This window comes from Tinamus guttatus, unplaced genomic scaffold, assembly GCF_059628265.1.
Source record: "Tinamus guttatus ecotype Peru unplaced genomic scaffold, ASM5962826v1 Tinamus_guttatus_pri_ptg000049l, whole genome shotgun sequence".
In the NCBI taxonomy this organism is placed as follows: domain Eukaryota; kingdom Metazoa; phylum Chordata; class Aves; order Tinamiformes; family Tinamidae; genus Tinamus; species Tinamus guttatus.
The window spans coordinates 674,845-694,292 of NW_028288583.1; the positions used below are offsets into that span (position 1 = coordinate 674,845).

At 55.7% G+C, this 19,448-nt stretch overlaps 1 protein-coding gene across 1 annotated transcript; it reads right to left on the reverse strand.

Moving 5' to 3' along the window:
- Positions 1 to 53: 53 nt before the first annotated feature.
- Positions 54 to 18,121, reverse strand: LMOD1 (leiomodin 1). The gene is made up of 3 exons (XM_010224261.2): positions 17,736 to 18,121; positions 385 to 2,022; positions 54 to 80 (listed from the first exon to the last, which is right to left on the reverse strand). Exons 1-3 carry the CDS (start codon positions 17,994 to 17,996, stop codon positions 54 to 56), a joined length of 1,926 nt encoding a protein of 641 aa, XP_010222563.2. The 5' UTR covers positions 17,997 to 18,121.
- Positions 18,122 to 19,448: the final 1,327 nt, after the last annotated feature.

The window sequence follows — 19,448 nt, forward strand, 5'->3', positions numbered from 1 at the left end:
GTGAGTGTCCTGGGGTCTGCTACAGCGGCTGCGCGTGGGAGAGCCCCCACTCCCTACTGCAGCAGCTTTGGTACCTCCACCTGCCGGAGAAGACACCGCGTTACTGGGCACAGCAGGGAGCAGCTGGGAGAGACGGAGCCCTGTGGCCACCCTCAAGTACCCCCCACCGACACGGCTGCCCCTTGCACCCCAAGGATCCATCTCGCTGCGCTGATGTGACAGCAGAACCAGAGGAACCTGCTGCCCTTGGGTTGGGAACACAGACCCTACGCCCCGTATCCCGCACTAGAGCACAGCCCTTGTTCCGGCAGTGCCGGAGGTGCCACCAGAGCTCAGTCCCCGGGCCAGCTCCAGGAGCACCGCCCACGCTCGCCCCGCACTTGCCTTCTTGAGCTGTTTGAGGTTGCTGGAGCGGATGGCCGCCAGGAGCTGGTCTCGTGAGTTCTTCTCCTGCACTGGCAGTGCCCGATCTGCCAACTTCCTCTGTGTGGCCGGTGACAGCGAGTTCCTCAGGTTCTCATTGATGAGTGGCGGGGCGAGCGGAGGAGGCGGCGGGGGCGGCGCAGCAGGTGCAGCCCCTTTCTTTGCAGGGATTTTCGGGGACGCCTTGGGGGATGGCTGTGGGGAAGCCTTGGGGGATCCCTTTGGCAGGGCTCCAGGCTTGGGCACCTCCAGGAGGTCTTTCTTCTCTGCACGTTCCTGGGCCAGTTTCTGCTCCTGGAGGCGTTTCTGCCTCTGTTTGTCCATATTTCGGCTTAGCAGGTTGGTGACCGTCATGCGAGGCCCAGCCAGCTCAAAATGATAGCCCAGCTTCAGGAGGGTAGTGTTCTCCTTCAGGAGCTTGGCGATCTCCATCTCCGTCTTCCCCCCACAGATGTGCCGCTGGTTGTGGAAACGCAGCTCGGTCAGGGTGTTGTTCTGCAGCAGGGCCCGGAAAATGGCCAGGATGCCCTTGCCGGTGATGTGGTTCGAGTCCAGGTTGATGCTCGTCAACACCTTGTTGGCCTTCAGCATGATGGCAATGGCAAAGGCCACGTGGTCGTCAGCGCGGGTGTTGGCCAGCGCGAACACTTTGACCACGGTGTTGAACTCCAGGGCCTCGGTGAAGCGCACCAGGGTCTCGTTGTTGATGCAGTCCGAGTTGTTCACATTCACTTCCGTGACCTCAGCGTCGTTGTTCTTCACTTTCTCGATGAGTTCATCAAAAATGCTGGAGGCCTCATCGTCCTTGGCTTGTTCTGGGGGGCTGACCGTGGGCTTGGAGGTGCTGTTTTCAGCTGCTGTGCTCTTCTCAGCTTCCTGTTCCTTCTCCTCTGCTGCCTTTTCTGGCTCTGGCTGGGACTTATCCTTTTCACCAGCCTTTGATTTATTCAAAGCCAAATTCTTTTCTTCTTCTTTTCTATCCTTTTCTTTCTTTTCTTCTCCTTTTGTATCTTTTCCTACCTCTTTCTTTGATCCCACGCCCTTCTCTTCTTCCTTTTTATCCTTCCTTGCATCCTTCTTTAACGCTGAAGCCTTGTCCTCTTCCTTTTTGTCCTTCCCTGTGTCCTTCTTCAAACCTGAAGCCTTCTCCTCCTCCTTTTTGTCCTTCCCTCCCTCTTTCTTTAATGCTGAGCTCTTTTCCTCTGCCTTTTTGTCTTTCCCTGTATCCTTCAATGCTGAAGACTTGTCTTCCTCCTTTTTGTCCTTTCCTAACCCTTTCTTTAATGCCGAATCTTTGCCTTCCTCCTTTTTATCCTTCCCTGCATCCTTCTTTAATGCTGAACCCTTTTCTTCCTCCTTTTTGTCCTTCCCCAGCAGTTTTTTCTCCATGGCCTTGACTTTGTCATTGATCGCTTTCTCATCTTTGGGTTTTCTCTCAGGCTCAGCTTTAACTTTGGGGTCTGTTTTCTTAACACTTTCTTCCTTTTTAGAGTCTTTCCCTTCTACATTTCGTTTATGGGCCAGGTCTTTGGAAGGAGCTTCCTTGCCCTTTTCTTCACTGTTCTTGGCTTCCTTATTCTTCTCTGTCGACCTGGTCTCCTAACAACACAAAAACATGAAGGTTACAGAGGCAAACTCCCTCAGACCTCCAGACTTGCTACCCGCATCCCATCACCATAAACTCAGCACCTCTCTCGTGCAAGGGGCGCATGAAGAACCACACGCAAGGGGAACTGCATCCACCGTGTCCATGTGGGCACCGTCGCGGCTGGGGAAGGCGCACAGACAATCATGGGAGGCTGCAGGTCTTAGGAAGGTCTTGGACTGCTCCTACAAGGGATGAGCTGCCCTGAAGCATGGTGGCCACTGTCCTCTTTGCTATGAGGCCGTTGAAGGGTTGGGTGGAGGGGAGATGAGCGGGGGAGATGGGGAAAGCAGAGAGATTTGAGTAGCGCTTTTTCAGCAGTCATGATGGCAAAGAGGGGAGATGAAGCACAAGTGATTTATGTGATAGAAACCTGGTGAGAAGAGGGTGTCCTGGGAGGCAACACCCGGAGAGAGCCTGCTCCAACCCTGGCTCTGGCAGCAGTGAGAGGCAGAGCGGTGGCTCTGTCCCTCCTTGCCCAGTGCCAGGTCTGTGCTGGGAAGGGAGAGACCTGCAGCCTCACGGTCAGGGGGAATAAACACCCCAACCTGAATTGCAGTGGTTTAGCCCTGAATATGGGCCAGGGTCTCATCTACCCCAGTGGAGGGGTTTCACATTGTGCTTTTACGTTGTGCCTGCTGCTTCGTGGCTGTGCTCTGGAAGAGGGAGGTTTAACTCAGCTGAAGTCCTCAGGTCCAGGGGAAGGCTCCAATGCCCTGAATGGAGACAGAGCCTGCAGGGCACAAGGGTGCTGAGGTCCCCTTGCAGCTCTCAGTGGCCCCTCTGCTCTTCTTCTGTCTCCAGGTCCTTCCCAACAGGCTCCAGCAGTCATGGTCATGGCCTCCTTTATCCTCTTTTTAGCCAGAGGTGGAAACAGGGGTGCTTCTAACACCCATAGTCCATGATCCCCAGATCCTTTCCTAGCATTTTCTAAATGACTTCCAGACAGATATCCCACAAATGCAGCCATTCCAGAGCCTGAAGCGCTCCTTATGGTGGCTTTGGCAGGTGTGTAAGCAGGAGAGCATCCACAGCCAGTGGCCCGGGTCACCCGTGTTGATCCCATAGGGTCTCCCAGGCTCTGTGACGTGAGTTTGCCCGCTGAGCCCCTAGTTCCCTGTAGAGAAGCAGGCAAAGTAGGACAGGGCGTTTATTGCTTTTCAACGTACGCTGTTTACCCAGCACACCTTCTCGCGTGCCGTTCTCAGTGGCAATATGGGAAGGAAGAGCTTGGCCAGGGGGTCGTGGAGAGGGATGCAAATCCCTTCCTTGCAGGGAGGGTGCGAAGCACCGTGTGTCGGAAAGGCAACGTGACCACAGCGGGCAGCCCCCTGCCCCACGGCTGGGATCTCCCCTCAGCCTGTGCCGAGGGGCTGATGTGAAGGCATCCACAGCGATGCCCTGGGCCTCCCGAAGTTCTTCTTTTAACTCCAGGCCAGCCCAGACGCCCACTCATTCCTTCGTGTGCTGGCAAAGAGCAGTGCTTTCATTTTGTCTGCGGCTTTCTCTATTTGCTCTTGAAATGCAAATTCTGCCTTTGCATTTTTCAGCTTGCTGTGATGCTGCTGTTGTGTTTGTTGGCCTTGGAAATGCAAGAGGAATTCAGTCTGTGTTTTCAGCTTTCTAACTCTGACCTTCAGACAGTGACACTGCTGTCCCTTCACGCAGAGGCTGAAAACCCTGGGGCTTCCTAAGTATTTCCTTCCAGACTGCCTCTTCCAGTTCAGTATTTCCCTCTTTCCCTTCATGCTTAAGGGCTATTTGATCATCATCCTGTCAGTTAAATCGCCTTTTCTTGAGCTGTCGTTAGATGTCGTTGTAACTTTGCCCACCGAGGCACTAAGAGCTGGCCGCAGGGACAGGATTCAGCTCCCTTGCTTAGATACGACACCTCCAGTCCCAGTCATGGAGTGGTAGCAATGGACAGATCCATCTCTTCCAGCGGGACTGAGCTTGCTGTGCAGGGTGAGGTCCAAACTTCTCGTCTGCACTTGGTCTTGCTCGTGGAAACCTCCTGCTTGCGGCTGGGTGGCCAGGGAGCCCGCAGCTCTTGGAGGACGGTGGTTTCTGTCCGGCGATAAGCAGGGACAACGTGTTGTGACACCGCTAGCTGGGAGCCTGGCCCGGATTTACTGCCCTGCGGGTTAATCTGGGTGTCTTCAGCTCGAGGGCAGAGCCGGCAGCGGGGAGAGGCAGCGCCAGGTCGGGGGATGGCGGAGCAGATGCCAGCTTTGACGGGGGGCGTTAGGACTGCAGGGAAAAGCAGCAGCAAACTGTGGCGTGAGCCTGGAGCGAGCTCCGGTGCCTCCCCGAGCTTCCCGAGCAACTTTGAGCTGCTGGAGAGAGGCCAGCGCAGGGCCACAAGGATGATCAGGGGCCTGGAACATCTGCCCTATGAGGAGAGGCTGAGGGAGCTGGGCCTGTTCAGCTGGAGAAGAGAAGGCTGAGAGGGGACCTGAGCAGTGTCTAGAAGTACCTCAAGGGAGGCAGTGAGGAGGATGGTGCTGGCCTCTTTTCACTGGTGGCCACCGACAGAACTAGAGGAAACGGCCACAAACTGAAACACCCAAAGTTCCACAGGAACTTATTAACAGTGAGGGTGCCAGAGCACTGGAACAGGCTGCCCAGAGAGGTTGTGGAGTCTCCTTCTCTGGAGATCTTCAAACCCGCTTGGACGCAGTCCTGTGCCACGTGCTCTAGGTGACCCTGCGTGTGCAGGGGTTGGACTACATGACCTCTAGAGGTCCCTTCCAACCTTCAGCGTTCTGTGATTCTATGGTTCCACAGCACCGTGGTGCCCGCCCGGCGCCGTGACACCAGCGATGGGCCCAAGGCAGTGGCGGGCCCTGTCCTGCCGCCAGGGCAGGCCCTCTCCTCCTCGTGGGCCTAGCCAGGACCCCGCAGCCCTGCCCGGCCCTGCCCGGCGGTGACCGTGCCGGGGCGACGTGCGCACCCGCGTTCCTGCCGTGAGGCACTGCTGCTCTGTGAGACTGTGGAAAGAACTGGCCGCTCTGAGCGTGGCAGCTGTGGAGACTGTTTGTACCTGGCATATAAACAGATGCCATCTGGGACCAGAGATCTGTTTATTTAGTTAAGAGATTTCTTGGCTCCCCACCGTGGCCCGAAACACGCGACAGAAGGGCATGTGCGAGACCCCTATGGAGCACTACCCGTCCTGTCCCCACAGCCCCAGCGTGGCACAAATGCTGGTGACTGTGGCTGGACTTCATGTGGCCTGACCCTGGCCTCCCCCTGCCTGGGATGTGCAGGGGAGCAGGCGATGCCACCAGCACGGAGCAAGGCGGCCCCATTCCCGGAGCTGAGCTGGGACCGGGCGAGGCTGCTCAGTCCCATCCTCAACCGCCTTGGCCACATCAGGAAGGAAGACCATGTGTTTTCCAACAGGAGCTTGAAAAGAAGGCAAGCCGGGGACAGGAGCCTTGCTCTGTGCCTACACTGATGTCCCCCAAGCCACTTAAGGGCATTTGGGGATGCCACGGCCAGGATATTTCTCTGTGTCCCTGCAAGAAAGGACAGCATCCCCCAGGCTCTCCAGCCCTCTCATGTCTAAAGGGAAGGCAAACACAGCTGAGCAGAGAGGCAGCAGTTTTGTCTCCATGCCGAGTGCTCCAAAAAGCCTTTTTCTTCCCGGATGAGCATGCGCAGTTTGGTGGTGGAGAGCCCTGGGTCTCTCTAAGCTCTTGAGGTTGTTCCTGCAGCATCTCCCAGCCTATTTCCCGGCACATCCAAAGCAAGCAGAACAAAGGTTTTGCCCAGGATGGTCTTGGGAAAAGGGAGGAAAAGCCTAGAAAGAAGGATGTTCAGAGAAGGCAGCAGCAGGTTTCTCCAACCCAGATGAAACCAGAGCAAAATAAGAAGTGCATCAAATCCCTGCTTGGCAAAGCTGCAGGAGACAGCAGTGGGAATACCCCGTTATCCCGCAGTTACTGCTGTTCTCCTTACAGCTGCCTTCAGCCAGGAGTCCCCATGGGCTTCCCCACGGTGTCTATGAGCACATCCCCATCCCTTCGTGGAGACCCGGGGCTCCTCTGAACCCAAGTCAGAGGCTCCCTCCCAGAAGCCACGTTCTGTTTTAGGGGCTCCTGGCTGGTTTGCAGAGGGGTTGTTGCTCCTGCCTTCATCCTGCCCTGTCTTTGCACCCATCCCCGGGTCCCCTGTGAGTTTCTTCACGCCAGCCCAGGGTGGTGACAGCAGCCTGAGCTTCGCTCCCGGGTGACGATGCTGCAGGGCTCAGTGACCTCCAGGCTGGGGCACAACGGAGAAGCTGCATGGCAGGATGAGGAGGAAGAGGAGAGGAGAGAAATGCATCCTTCCTCCCAGCCTCAAAATCCTGGACCTCCCTGCAGCCCCCAGGGCCACCGGCCAGGCTGTCTCCAGTGGACCCCCGGCCAGCTCCGCACGCTCCCCGTTGCCTGCTGATGTATTTACCTTGGGCACCTAGAAACGAGGGCCGCTGCACCCCCTCCTGCGCTCTTCCCTCTGCTGCGAGCGAGGTTATTAGCGGAATATTTTTACACAGCGTGTCAGACCTTTAAAAATAAGCCTAATGAAAACAGCCTGGTACTTGGCTGATTAATCACCAGTGTTTTGATGAACTGAAATGCCTTCCCCTTTCCTCCAAATAGACTAAAATGAGCATTGCCATCGCTTGTTAGCAAACGCAACCCTCAAACCCACTCAGATGTTGCCTTAAAAGGCAACGGAGACTGGGAACTTCTTGCCTGGAATCCGAACATTCGCGGCCCCGCTCCCGCCCCGGCGCAAACTGCCCCCGCGCTCGCCCTGCGCAGGGACCGCGAGTTTCGCTGCTCGCGCCGTGGGGACCGTCCCATGGAGCAGGGCTAGTGGGGACCATCCCATGGGGACCTCCTGCCCCGCAACGTTCCTGCGTGCACGGGAGGGCTCGGGCAGCACGGAGGCCCCGTCATATCTTAAGCAGCGGAGGTGCAGAAACGCGGAGCAGGGTCTCAGCTTGCGCGCTCGGGAGGGCGCCTGGAGTGGGACCCATGAGCTGGCAGGGACGAGGGTGCCCGCTGCGCCCACGAGTGGGTCACAAGTGAGATGGGAACATGCTGAGGAGGAAAGGGAAGACGTCCCCAGCGGCTCACAAACCGCCCCCAGCTGCAGAGCAGGGGTGACTTGGTCCAGCCCCCCTTATGTCGGTCCCTGGTGGAGGTGACATATGGAAATGCGCTCGTGAAAGGTGTGTTTTGGCTTTGGAAGGGGCCTGTTTTTACCAGAGCGCAGCTATTTTCAGTGGCACGTCCTGGGAAGAGGTGTTCATGGCCCTGTCGCTCCAGCCACGTGCACGGGTTCGCTGAAGAACAAGCTGTGAGCCTTGGAGGACAAGCGCTGCCAAGCAGCGGGTCCTTCGCTCTGCGGAGCCATCTCCCAGCTGCGTTTGAGGCTGGGGAGCTTCCGAGAAAGGGGGAGACATCAGAAGAGGCCAGGACCAGCCCCTCCGTGAGGTGTGTTGCTGGGGCACGTGGCCTGAGGAGAAAACAGGGCCATCCATCAGCATTGCATCGCTCAGCCCAAGTTCTCAGAGCCAAAACTGCCCCATGCCTAAAATCCAGAAATACTGAACTCGGCTTGGAAGGTTGATATTGATTCAGTCTCTTAACATCATCTACAGCTTCTGGGGGTCTCTCCAAGCAAGAGATGGACATGTCTCCCAAGCTCCTGGCTGCAATACGAGCACCAAGAGCACAAGAGGGGGAGCGGGAGCCAGGACAGGGCCCTTGGAGATGCTTGTGGTGTGGAGCAAGGACCCCACGAGGATCCTCAGCCCTCGGCACCGCTGGAAATGAGGGGTTAGCTTCAAAGGGGCCAATGGTCATTGCTGGTCATTGCTGATGACGATGGGGACATGAGCTCCACGAGCCCCTGAGCAGAGGTGGACAGTCCTCCCCTGTGGGAGCTATGGGGACATCCATTCTCAAGGAATAAGAGTGGGAAACATGGGCTGTCTATGGGGGCAAGGGGAGAAGTGAATAACCACACACTCACAAAATACTTCACTACTTTTGCCACCAACAGAAACCCCCTACCCAAGGTTGTGCTACTTGTAAACCAAGCAGAACCTCTCCTGCTTGGACACTGACAGGAGCCTGTCCCTTTCTCCCAGGCTCTGCTGTACTAACAAGTGCCTCCTGCGGGCACGGCCTGGGCATCAGGTACCCACCAGCGAAGCTCCATGAGTCCTGCACAAATCCTGAGCAATTGGGAAGATTTGGAAGACATGGGAGAGCAGGGAAGTGGGCAACCACCAAGGACTCCGAGACATAAATTGCTCTCTGGAGCTACTGGTCACTTGGGAGCTCCCAGATCAAACTGCCAAGGGGAGGAAGGTGCTGGTGGTTACCCTAAGCAAGGGGTTTAGGCACAGTTATGGCTCCATAACTAACCAGCCAGTGGGGCATCGCTGCTTGGAGAGTTTCAAAGTGTCTTATAGATGCTAATAAGCCCCTAAAAGGTCTCCAAAACCACTGCAAGACCCTGAGATCCACAGGTCTAACCAGGCATCTGCATCCTCCTCTGGAGACATCTACTTAACTGCATTGGCTCTAAAGGGAGCCCATGATAACGCCTCCTTCCTGCCCAGTTCACCCCGATCCCATCCCCAGAAGCTGTGAGCAAGGCACCAACATCCCACCATCCCTCAATGGGACTGGCAGAGCCACAGGAGAGCTCCCGGGGGACCGCGATGTCCCCCAAGACTGTTCCACCACACAGAGAAGTCCCTTGGGATGGCCCGAGTGGCAGATTGTGTTGATTTGTCATTCCCAGCTATTTGGGTGCCCTTTGCTGCTGCACTCAAGGCACGTGGAAGAGTTGTTGGAGCCAAGCTCCATAACAGGAGCTGGTCAAACTGCTCCTTTTCTGCAGTCTTTGGCCAATTTTGAGCAGCGCAGGGACAACTCAGAGCCAAGGACATTCCTGGGAAAATGCTGTGTCCTTGGCCCTAAAGGCTGCTAAACCCAGACTGCCAGAGACCATCGGAGGAAGTGGGAGCAGGAGGTTCCTGCAGGGCTGCTCCCTCGGGACAGCCTCTACCGAACACCCATCTCATCGTAAGGGCGTTGGGACTCCCCGCGCCGGGCCGGGCGCAGCCCTCCCGATGAGAGCGCCCGTCTGCCGGGACCGCGTTGAGCGACACCCTCCTGTACTGCCCAGAGGGCTCCTGTCCTGCCGGGCTCCCTGGCGGGACCATTCCCAGGAAGCTACCGGGCCCTCTCTTTGCATGTTTGGACATTTTTGGGAAGAAGCAGAGTGGTTCTTGCAAGGGCAAAAGGACTTCAGCTTCCAGCACTGAGGAACGTCGCTGTCATCCTCCAGACCTTGCAAGACCCCCTGGCCAAGCTCTGTGTGCCAAAGCCCAGCGCCATGTAAACAACTTCTTGCCCCATCCCACCTCAGTTATTACTCTTATTTTAACAAGGAGGTCAGTTATTCCCCTTCCCTTCGGCTCAGAACTTTTTGACCCCAAATATCGCTGTATCCTTGCACTTCCCAGACCGATGTTGCTTAAAACACGCTCCTCTGGAGACGCAACACTGTTCTCCAGAGACCGGACGACTTCCCGCCCTGACTCTCATCTTGCTTTGCCCTTATTGCAGAATTTAAGGCTGATAACAGATGTTTCCGATAGGTTCCTTCATGTCTTCTCCGGCAACATGAAGCAATTTTCCAGAGGGCCCTTAAAGCCACTGGATACTTTGCAAACGGAAACTTTTGTTTCTCTATTAAAATCTGTTTTTAGTTTTTTTTTTCCTTCTGCCCGTCATTTTCCCAGCCCCTCCTCCTGACACAGCTGTGGCTGAGCTGGACATTCCCAAGCTGAAGCTTTTTCTCTGGTTGCCTCCTCTTCGCCAGAGGTTGCAGAGGGCAGCAAACCTCAGTGATTCACATCACAGCCACCTCGTGGCTGCATTTCTGTCTGGCAAACTTTCTGTGGGCAAATGTTAAGAGCATTCCGCAGATTTTTGGGAAGAGAAGCCCTGCAAATCAGACCTAGTGAGTTCTAAATCCTCCCTCCTGTCCTCTGTAGCACTGGGTGCGGGATGCTTGAGAAGCACAGGTCTGGTTCCCCTTCTCCTGAGACTCTATGGAAAATGTTTTCTGGCCCCTTGATGGTGCAAGTTGCCCGCGGGTCGCGTGTGCCATCAGGCAGCCCATGGGGCCAGCACGGAGGGCCATGGGCACCCAATGTGGGGGGATGAACTGAGATGTTTAAAGCCCAGGAGATGAGATCCAGACCCAAGTGCCTACCTGCCAAAATCTGAGAGCTGATTTGTTGGCCAAACCTTGCAAATAGCTCGTGAAGAGCAGGAGCACGCGCTCCTGTGCCACTTGGGCTCCGGTGTCACGTGGAGCCCGAAGCAGAGAGCTCAGCACTAAATGAAATACGGCAGGGCCAGCCAGGAGTCACGCTCCCTCGATCTTGGAAGCTGAAGACGTTCCCTGAAAGGAAGCAGACTGCATCTCCCTCTGCTCTGCAGGCTGCTCCCAGCGCGCTGCCGGTTCCGAGCCCAGCTACGTCCCCTTCCTGATCTGTCCCCCGGGCCAGCAGACAAGACCCCTCAGGTCCTTGGCAGCAGCTGACACCCGGCCATGCGGATCCAGAGCCACTCAGCCCACATCTGTAGCCACAGGGCAGGAGCAAATATTGGGTCTCGGTTCTGCGCTTCTCAGCCCAGGCTCAGCAGTCCGCATGCACCGAGGTGCCTTCGCAGCCCTGCACTTCTGCAGCTCAGACGCCTGCTCCTTCTCACCCTCGCGTGTCACCACGCTTCAGCAGAGCGAAGGGAAGCCCTGAGAAGACCTGTCCATCCCCTGGGGCTGGTCCACCACAGGAGCTGCCTTCCGCGCGCGGCTGCGAAACACGCGCCCCGATGCTCCCCCCCGAGCATCGCGCACGAAACGGCCTGGCATCTCCTTCCTCCGCAGCACCGGGATTCCCACCGAGGCCGAGGGTGGGCTCGAGAGCTCCGGCTGCTTCATCCCAGTGTCCTGCTGGGAGCAGAGACCATTTTAGCACAGAAATGATGTCATCGCGCCGTGAAAGAAAGCGATATATACAGGAGTTTAGCTCTTTTCCTGCTTTGTAAGTCAAATTATCAGCTCACCATAAACAGATAATAAACTTTCCCATCTGTGGCAGCTCAGCCCATATAAACTAAACACTACAAGCATTTCCATGGATTTGTCTGTACCCTCATTGAGGCTTACGTAAATATAGAATTAAGCTTTTCCCTGTTGTTTTTTCAGACCGACTGGAAATGTAGTGTTTTTTTCCTGCTTGTGCCCTTAGATGGAACGTGCATCTTCCACACAGAAAGTTTGCTGCTGGCAGAACCGACGAGTCGCTGGGAACGTTTTGTGCTCTGATTTGGGCAGTCGCAGAGCAGATGTAGTCGTGCTAATCTTTCTTGCACTGCTCATTGACAATGCTGTACAGCCCTGAGCGCGGTGCTGCCTCACCTGCCTCGGCCGTTCCTCGCGCTGCGGATCTTTAGCTATCCGTCATCAGGGCTTTCCTGCTTTTCTTCTCGCCTTGGAGCCCTGTTTTCTCTTCTCTTGCTAGCTGGGAACTCGGTTCTGATGCTCGTCCAGCGCTTTATGGAGTTGGTATGTTTCCAGAAATGAAGACCCAAATATCCACTCAGGCAACAGCAGTTTCCATTTTTGAATGCTAAAAAATGACAAATAAAAAGTGCTCTCCTTGACAGGCCCTTCTGCCCCAGGTCGGAGGAGTCACACAGCAAAATTTCTCTGTGGCTGCCGTTAGAGGCTACACTAGCACATTCTTTCTGCGTCCAAATAGGAGCAACTCAGTATCTTTGAGCTCTTCTATGTGATATCTTTGGTATCTTCTAAAATACGTGAATATTTTGGATCTCCCTACCTATTGCCTGCTGGAGGAATGCAAAGATCAGGGATTCGCCCGCTGCAGCTCACGCTGTGAGTGTTGCTGGAGGGACATCCCAGATGTCCCCACTCACCTGCACCCTCAGTGTGAGCCACGTGTCACTGGGAAGGAGTGAAGGAAACCCAGTGTCACCCACTCCCACACCTTGTTCAGAGGCCAGGAGATGGGCAGAACAGCAACAGCATCTGATGAAGGGAGGGCAGCGAGATTGCGGAGCCCTGCCCAGGACACAGTTAAAAGAAAGGGAAGAACTGGGAATTGGCGATGGCTCCTTGAGGAGACAGAATGGGTTGATAAACAGAAGGACCGAGTTTAAATACACATGTATTAGTCACGGGCTACTAGGATGCTTAAAGGATGATACAACCATTTTTCCCCCTCTTTTACAATTTCCCTTGAGTCTGTCCCAGCTATTGGGACAGCTTGCTTTTTCCTCCAGATATTTTCATGCAAAGCTGACAAGCTTTGAGCATTCATAGGGAACTAAGGAATGGACTTAACCTTCCACAGTGTTGATGGAGGATTCACCAGGAAAGATCTCCGCGTTTTATGGTGCCTTCCTCCCCACACAGCTGGCAATAGTAGGGGATTAAATACCATCCAGGAGCAAGCGCCTTCCGGAGACCAAAACAGCGAGAATGTGCAGCAGGGCTGTACATATCTGCCTGAAACCCAATGTCCTCCTATCCAGAGCCTTCTCCTCCAAAAAGCAGGTCCCTGGGATCACACGGGCATCCACTATACCTGAAAACACTTTGGTAGGGCAAGCATTTCTGTGGCCCTGAAATGCATCCCCTCCAGCAACAGGGTAATGGGAAATCCCTGCCTCCCTTCTGGGAGGTGGGACTGGGAGCGCTGCGGGGACTGGAGCTCTGCATTCCCAGGGAGGGTGTTGGCAGCAGGGAAGGAGAGCACCAGGAGAAGCTGCTCTTGCTGCCAGGTGCTCAGAGCGTTGGGAGACACCTGGGTCCTGCAGTGAGGCCAGGCACGAGTCCAAGGAGAGCTGAGAACGGCGGCAGCTCGCTTTTGTGGCACTGAAAAGCAAACCCACTAACTCCTGCCAATGACATCCACGAGGCCAGCTGGTCCCGTTGGATGGGAGCTTCACGCTGGGCCTCGGTGCTTCCCACGAGTTGGCGCTTCTGAGCCAGGTTCCTCCAGGCAAATGTACTGTTGGGGATGGTTAAAACTTAAATTCACCAGTGGAAAAGGCAGGGATATCTCCAGGGCTTATATCAGAGCTCTGTGCATAAATCTACATCCTTTTAAAGTGGACGTTGCAAAGAGCAAAAAAAAGAACTAGGAAAAGCCAACTGCAACAGCTCTCACAAAACCTGCCTCCATGTAACTCAACTGACACCCACAGCAAACGGTTCAGAGATCCCTGTGCAGAGCCCCTATCCCGTGGCACAGCCGCCTTTCCTGCCTTTAAAGAGAAATCCCAGGTGGGATGCAAAGATTCCCGGTCACAGCAAGTCAGCAGTGCCCCCCAGCAAGTCTTGGCAGCAGTTAATGTCACCGCTGCAAACAGGCAGTGTTTCTCACCCGAATTTCTCTCTCATCATATTCTTGCCTGCCATATTTAGGAGCCATGAGCTACTAGAAACCGTCTCATCCTTTAGGTGCTTGTGGATATCAATTTCCCTTGGGTCCCCTGCTACAGACCCACAGGAAGATCTTGCTCAGCGCATCCCAAGACAGGCCCTGTCCCCAGCCCCACCGCTGACCCGGGACACCGGCCGGTGCCTCCAGCCCCTTTTCCCTGCGGAACAGGGTGTTCTTGGCAAGGCCTGCATGCACGTGCAACCAGACGCCAGGCAGACACGGCCCTTCTGCCCCAAAACGGGGACAGTCCAACTGCCTCCGTAGAGGGGAAACGGTTACCAGCAGGTATCTAATCACAAACACCACTCGTCGCACAGAAGATGAGCATGTTGCCCCCATCCCGCTCCAACTAAGAGCTGGAGTTCAGTTCCCCTTGGGAGCAGCGGGGCTGCGGTACAGAACCCTCCACTCAGGCTAGGAGGCTGCCGAGGAGACTCCTTGAGGTCGAGGGTCCTCTCCCAGCTTCTTGGGGAAGCGGTTGTCGTGCATTTGTACATTGGAGCTAGCTAAGAACCCGCGGAGTGGGAGAGAAATCCGAGTACCGACATCCCAAACCTGAGCTGCAGATGTCACGTTGAATAAATCATGCTAGTCGTGAACTCAACTAATTGCTCTGAACGCGCCTGGGCCGAGAGCCGACAGAGCGTTTGCGAATCCGCTGCGGCCAGAGTCGGGAATTTTGCATCCCTATTGAGAGGTAAGTCCAGATGCTCCCGATCCATCTAAGCTCCGAGGATCAGCTGGAGCACAAAGGGATTCACTTCTTACCAAATTTGCCCTCCTCAAACCGCAAGACGGACTTGTCTTCACTCACTAGCAAGGTTGATTAATTCACCAGTAAGATGTGAGTTTGGCTCCCCAGCGCGGAGAAGTCAGGGAGAAGCTCACGTCTATTTTGGGCTGTTTATAAACAGCTTCCTAGTTACCCAAGTTTGCCCTTTTCACTGCAGAGAAAGAATACGTGATATTATGTAGTTCCAATATTTCTAAATATACCTGCTCCTCGCAAGATTTAGGAGGGAATCGGGGTGCCTGGAGCTACTCTGCAAAAAGAGAATTTTTCTGGAAGAGAAACTCTAAGCTTCCCCATGCCCAGGCCTAGCAGGCGGGGCACGAGGGGCTTTGGGGGTGGTCGTTTTATTGTGGGGACTGCAAAGCGCTTTCTAGATTTGCAAAATAAGTTTTTTTTTTTTCTTTTTTAGGCATTACAGTTTTGCCTAGGTGCCAGCTCAGAGCTGGAGTGGGAAATCCCTAACATTTTCTCTCCTCAGGCCTTCTGTGCAAGGCAGGAACAGAGCCAGAGCTCAAAGTCCCAGTTCTTCAGAGTTCAAGGAGGGGAATCCAACCTGCTGTCACTCCCAAGCGAAGGGACGTTGCAGATGCAGGACAAAACCTCCCAGCTGCTCAGAGCAGCGGCCGCGCTGGGGGGTCCTCCTGCTCCGCGCTGGCGCCCTGCGCTCGCGTGGCCGTGTCTCGCGGGCTGCGTTTCTGCTCGTGAACCCACACGGGCTGCGTTTCTGCTCGTGAACCCCCGCGGGGCGGCCGGGGCCGTGCAGAGCCATGGGCCGGCGCCGCGCGCCCACAGGGCGATGTTGGCGCTCGGCCGGGCAAACACCCACGCCGGCCGCTCCAGCGAAGCGCCCGCGGGGGCGGCGAGCGGATCCCGACCGCAGCGGGGCCCGTTGGCAGCCAGAAGGGACAGGAGCACCTGCAGCCGCTGCCACACGAAACCTGCTGATGGGAAAAGGGGGGTTGTCATCATGGGCCTCAGCGTGGCGAGCAGCCACGCGAGAGCCGCGGGAGGCTGCTGGGATGCTCCAAACGGCTCCGTGTCCTCACTCCATCCCACACGGCGCCACACAGCACAGCGGCTTCCTCGCCTGGAGGGAGGGAAGGGGCTGACCTGCTTCTGGGCTAGTTTCTGTGGCTGCTGCTGCCATGAGATGATGCCCCTTCTATCCTTGGGATGGTGCAAAGGGCCCACTCCGGTATTAGCACGCACTGACCTGCCAGCACTGGGCATTTTCCAGGCGCCAATCCCAAGTCCTGACAATACCAGGGAGGAATGGGAGGAGGATCTGTTTTTTTTTTTCCTTTCCCTTCAGGGATTGAAATAGAAGGAGAAAGTCAGTTCTGCAAGATCCAGTTACTGCAATATAATCTAACTGGGCCAGTTCCGCTGCAGTGCTTGAGCGGCAGCCAGTTCGCTTTGTCTTTAGCAGCCTGAAGCTACTAAAGTTCAAACAGGAGCAAAAGAAGAAACTAAAGGAGCTCTTTGCTCCGGACGTGCATCGCTGCCCTGCCCGTCGGCCACCGCACGACGTCCTTTCGTGGGGGACGTGTCCTTGCGCTGCTCTCCCTGGCCACGGTCCTGAGCCCTCTCCCAGGGCGGGCAGACACCCGTGCACTCTTGGGCATCATTTTTCTCTTCTTTTTATAATTTTTCTCTTCTTTTCTTCTTTTCGTAAAAACCCACAGATTTCCTCAGTCCTCCTGATCCCAGACACTTTCACGGACCATTTGCAGTTGTTTTTCCTCTTCACATGGTCAAAAATGAAGCAGCAGCACTAGCGATGCCGACTTGAGAGCTCTCCCTGGCTGCAAACGTAGCTTTTCCGGTGGCAGCTCAGCACGGAGTGGGAATGCGCGCCAGGAATTGAGCCTATGTGCACACCAGGGCAAATCCCGCTCCGGTATCACCAGGATAACCGGGTTTCCCCTCTCGGGCAGGCTGGTCCTGCAGTTTTCCACTGTGTGACACCCAGCAGCTGGGAGGATAAAGGCCGGGCTCCGGCTGTGAGGACGCGCGTGGGAATCGCTCCCGCAGCCCACGCCGAGCGCTGCCTATAGCAAGGAAGGAGCCCCCGCCGCGGGCGACGGCTCGGGGACAGCAGGGAAGAAGCTCTTAACCCCTTGTTCGGCTCTCCAAGGAAACGTCATTTCTTTTTCTTCCAGAAACGCAATTTTTCCTCTTTTTCTCCCTGCTCAGACACTGGCTGCACCTCAGGGCCCAGCCAAGACAGGACCCTCCTATCACAAACTCTGCATCAGGAGCTACTTCCAAGCGCACACAGCCTGGTCAGGGCTCGGCTGCGCTGCCGGGAGCCGGCTGTCGTGCAGGGTATTGCTGGTGACCTGGAATGGATAAGGAATCAGAGCCAGGGGGATCTGTTAACAGGGGCATTCACACGTCCTCTTAGTGCCTCTGCGGCCCTATCCCTGAGCAGTCCATGTCGATCCGGTCTGGGATGCAAAATCCCACCATGACTACAGAGATAAACGGGTTAAGAGCCTCAATCTTTCTCTTTCTGGCTCAGCACGCATGGAAACGTAGGGAAAACAAACGCTTCCCGGCCTCCCACACACGGAGCACATACCAAGTATTCCTAGTGAGGAGGGTAATAAGTGTTAGTGGGAAGAGGGATCAGCTCCCACCACGGCGACGCACTAAAGGCCAGAGAGGGGCCGGCACGAAGCTTTCTAGACCCAAGGCTCCAAGGGAGCCATTAAAAGACTTGCCAGGTGCAAGTGCCCAAGTCCTAATAAAATTTGTGTGCAAATGTATAGGAATCCTAGTGAAAGAATGGATTTGAATGGAGTAATAAACCACACAAAGAGAGTGAGTTAGGGCAAAGCCTGCTTCTGAGGGCGATTTTCACAAAGCAGCCAACTTTTCTCTCTTTTTATGCCCCAAGAGTGAGAGATGCAGGAGGAACAGCAGGGACCGGGAGCCGGGGGATCTCCAAAGGTAACCAGGGAAAGAGAAACTGAGCCTGCAGGATTGCTGCCGGCACACCAGACCCTCCATCCTTCATCTCCAGCCCTGCAAAAGGAGGTCAGAGCAGAGGCAAGGCACAGCACAGATTTCCATTTTCTGAGTGATGCTGGGATCTCAGGAAATACCCTGCTCCGAAACACCCCGCTCCGAAACACCCGGGGCGCCTGGAGCAGCTCCCTGCCTTGCTCCCCTCGTGTCTACGTGACACAGAGCTTCTTAGCCCCACGTGTGTTTCTCAGGGTTTGTGTTTTCTGTGTAGTCCCTGAAAATGGTGGAGACCACAGATGTGTCCCTGCATCTCCCACAGAACCGCCAGCTCCGCTGTGACTTACGTCCATGGAGACTTCCCTCTGGATCGTCCTCTTGCTCTCCTTCCCGCAGTGGTTGAGCGTGGCGTCGCAGTTGGGGGCACTCGTTGGGTGCTTCTCTGCCTGGCTGCTCTGCTCGAGCTCCGGAGAGACGCCTCCGTCCGGATCCACCACATCCAGCTCCTTCTCCAGCTCCTCCATCTCCTCCGGAGACAGAGTAGACAACAAACTATCGATGTCTGGATCTTCACTAACTTGGCGCCGGTATTTGGCAACCTTGGACATCCTGGAGGCTCGTTGGCGAGACACGGTTGCGGTGGGGTGTGGTACCAAGGATGGGAGAAAAAAACGAAGCCTTGGCAGGGCTTCCCGGGCAGCAGCAGGTGCTGGAGCGCTAAATCGCAGCAGCTCTGAACCGCCGCAGCCCGGGCCGGGGGCTTTTAAAGAGGGGACACCCCTCGGCGCAAGGGGCGGCCAATAACAGGGCCCAGCGGCGCTCCGGGAGCTGCGAAGCCAATGGAGCCCGGCGGGAGGCGGGAACGGCGCTCCCGGAGCGGCCTGAAACCCGAGGACATTCCAGGGAACCATGCAGAGCTGCATGACCAAATTTAGTCCGGAGCATTTAGCCTTTTAAAGGCAATGGGCCAACGTAGTGAGAAAACACGCAAAAATGCACGAGCTGGCAGGCTGGGGCTGCGGGAGCGGAGGGGCAGCGCGGGGAGGCGCAGGCGTCCAGCGGGTCCCCTCTGCGCCGTGGGGCTCGCAGGGGCCAGCGTCACCCCGAACACGGCGCTCATCAGCCCTGTTGCACAAGGGGAGAGTTTCTGGAGCTCAGTTTCATGTTAGCAGCAGCTTTTTGGTGCAATTGGCAATAAAATCCCTATCCTGGAGGAAGTTTCCTCTTTATCCACCGTCCCCTGTGCTCTCTGGGGTTGGGGCAGCTGGGCAAAGCGTGCAGCCCTTGGAAGAAGAGCTGCGGAGCCGTTCTGCTTTTGGGGCACGCTGGTTTCTTCTCCCCACTTGTGAGGCTTCCAGCTTCTCCCTTCATCCTTTATCACTCTCCTCATACAAACAGCCCCCGCCAGGTCCTCCTCTGTGGAGCAGCACTTGGCTCTCTCCAATAAAACAAGCTCTTCCAAGGTCTTCCTGGACAGTCTCATCAGCTCCTCTGGCGCTCTCCAGGGCTCTGTTCCTGCCTTGAGCCAGGTAGGGGATGCTCCAGGTGCATCTTCCACTGCTTTATGTTACCAAATCAATGTTTTCCACCTCAGTGGGGCTCTTGTTGCATTTGAGGATTTCATTTATCTCCAGCATCACAGCACCTACCCTTCCTCTGATTTTCCACTGATAGGAAAGCTCTTATCTTTCCTATGATTCACCAGCACAAATGAGATTTTTTCCCAGATTGTAGAAGAAACTTGTGGGTTTTTTTTCTTTGGTTTCCAAGTGCGTAACCATAAATGCTGCAGGACTGAATTTCATCCCATTTCACTCCATCCCATCTGGAGTATTGTGTCCAGTTCTGGGCTCCACAGGACAAGGGGGATGTGGAGCTGCTGGAGAGAGTCCAGCGCAGGGCTACAAGGATGATCCAGGGGCCTGGAACATCTGCCCTGTGAGGAGAGGCTGAGGGAGCTGGGCCTGTTCAGCTGGAGAAGAGAAGGCTGAGAGGGGACCTGAGCAGTGTCTAGAAGTACCTCAAGGGAGGCAGTGAGGAGGATGGGGCTGGCCTCTTTT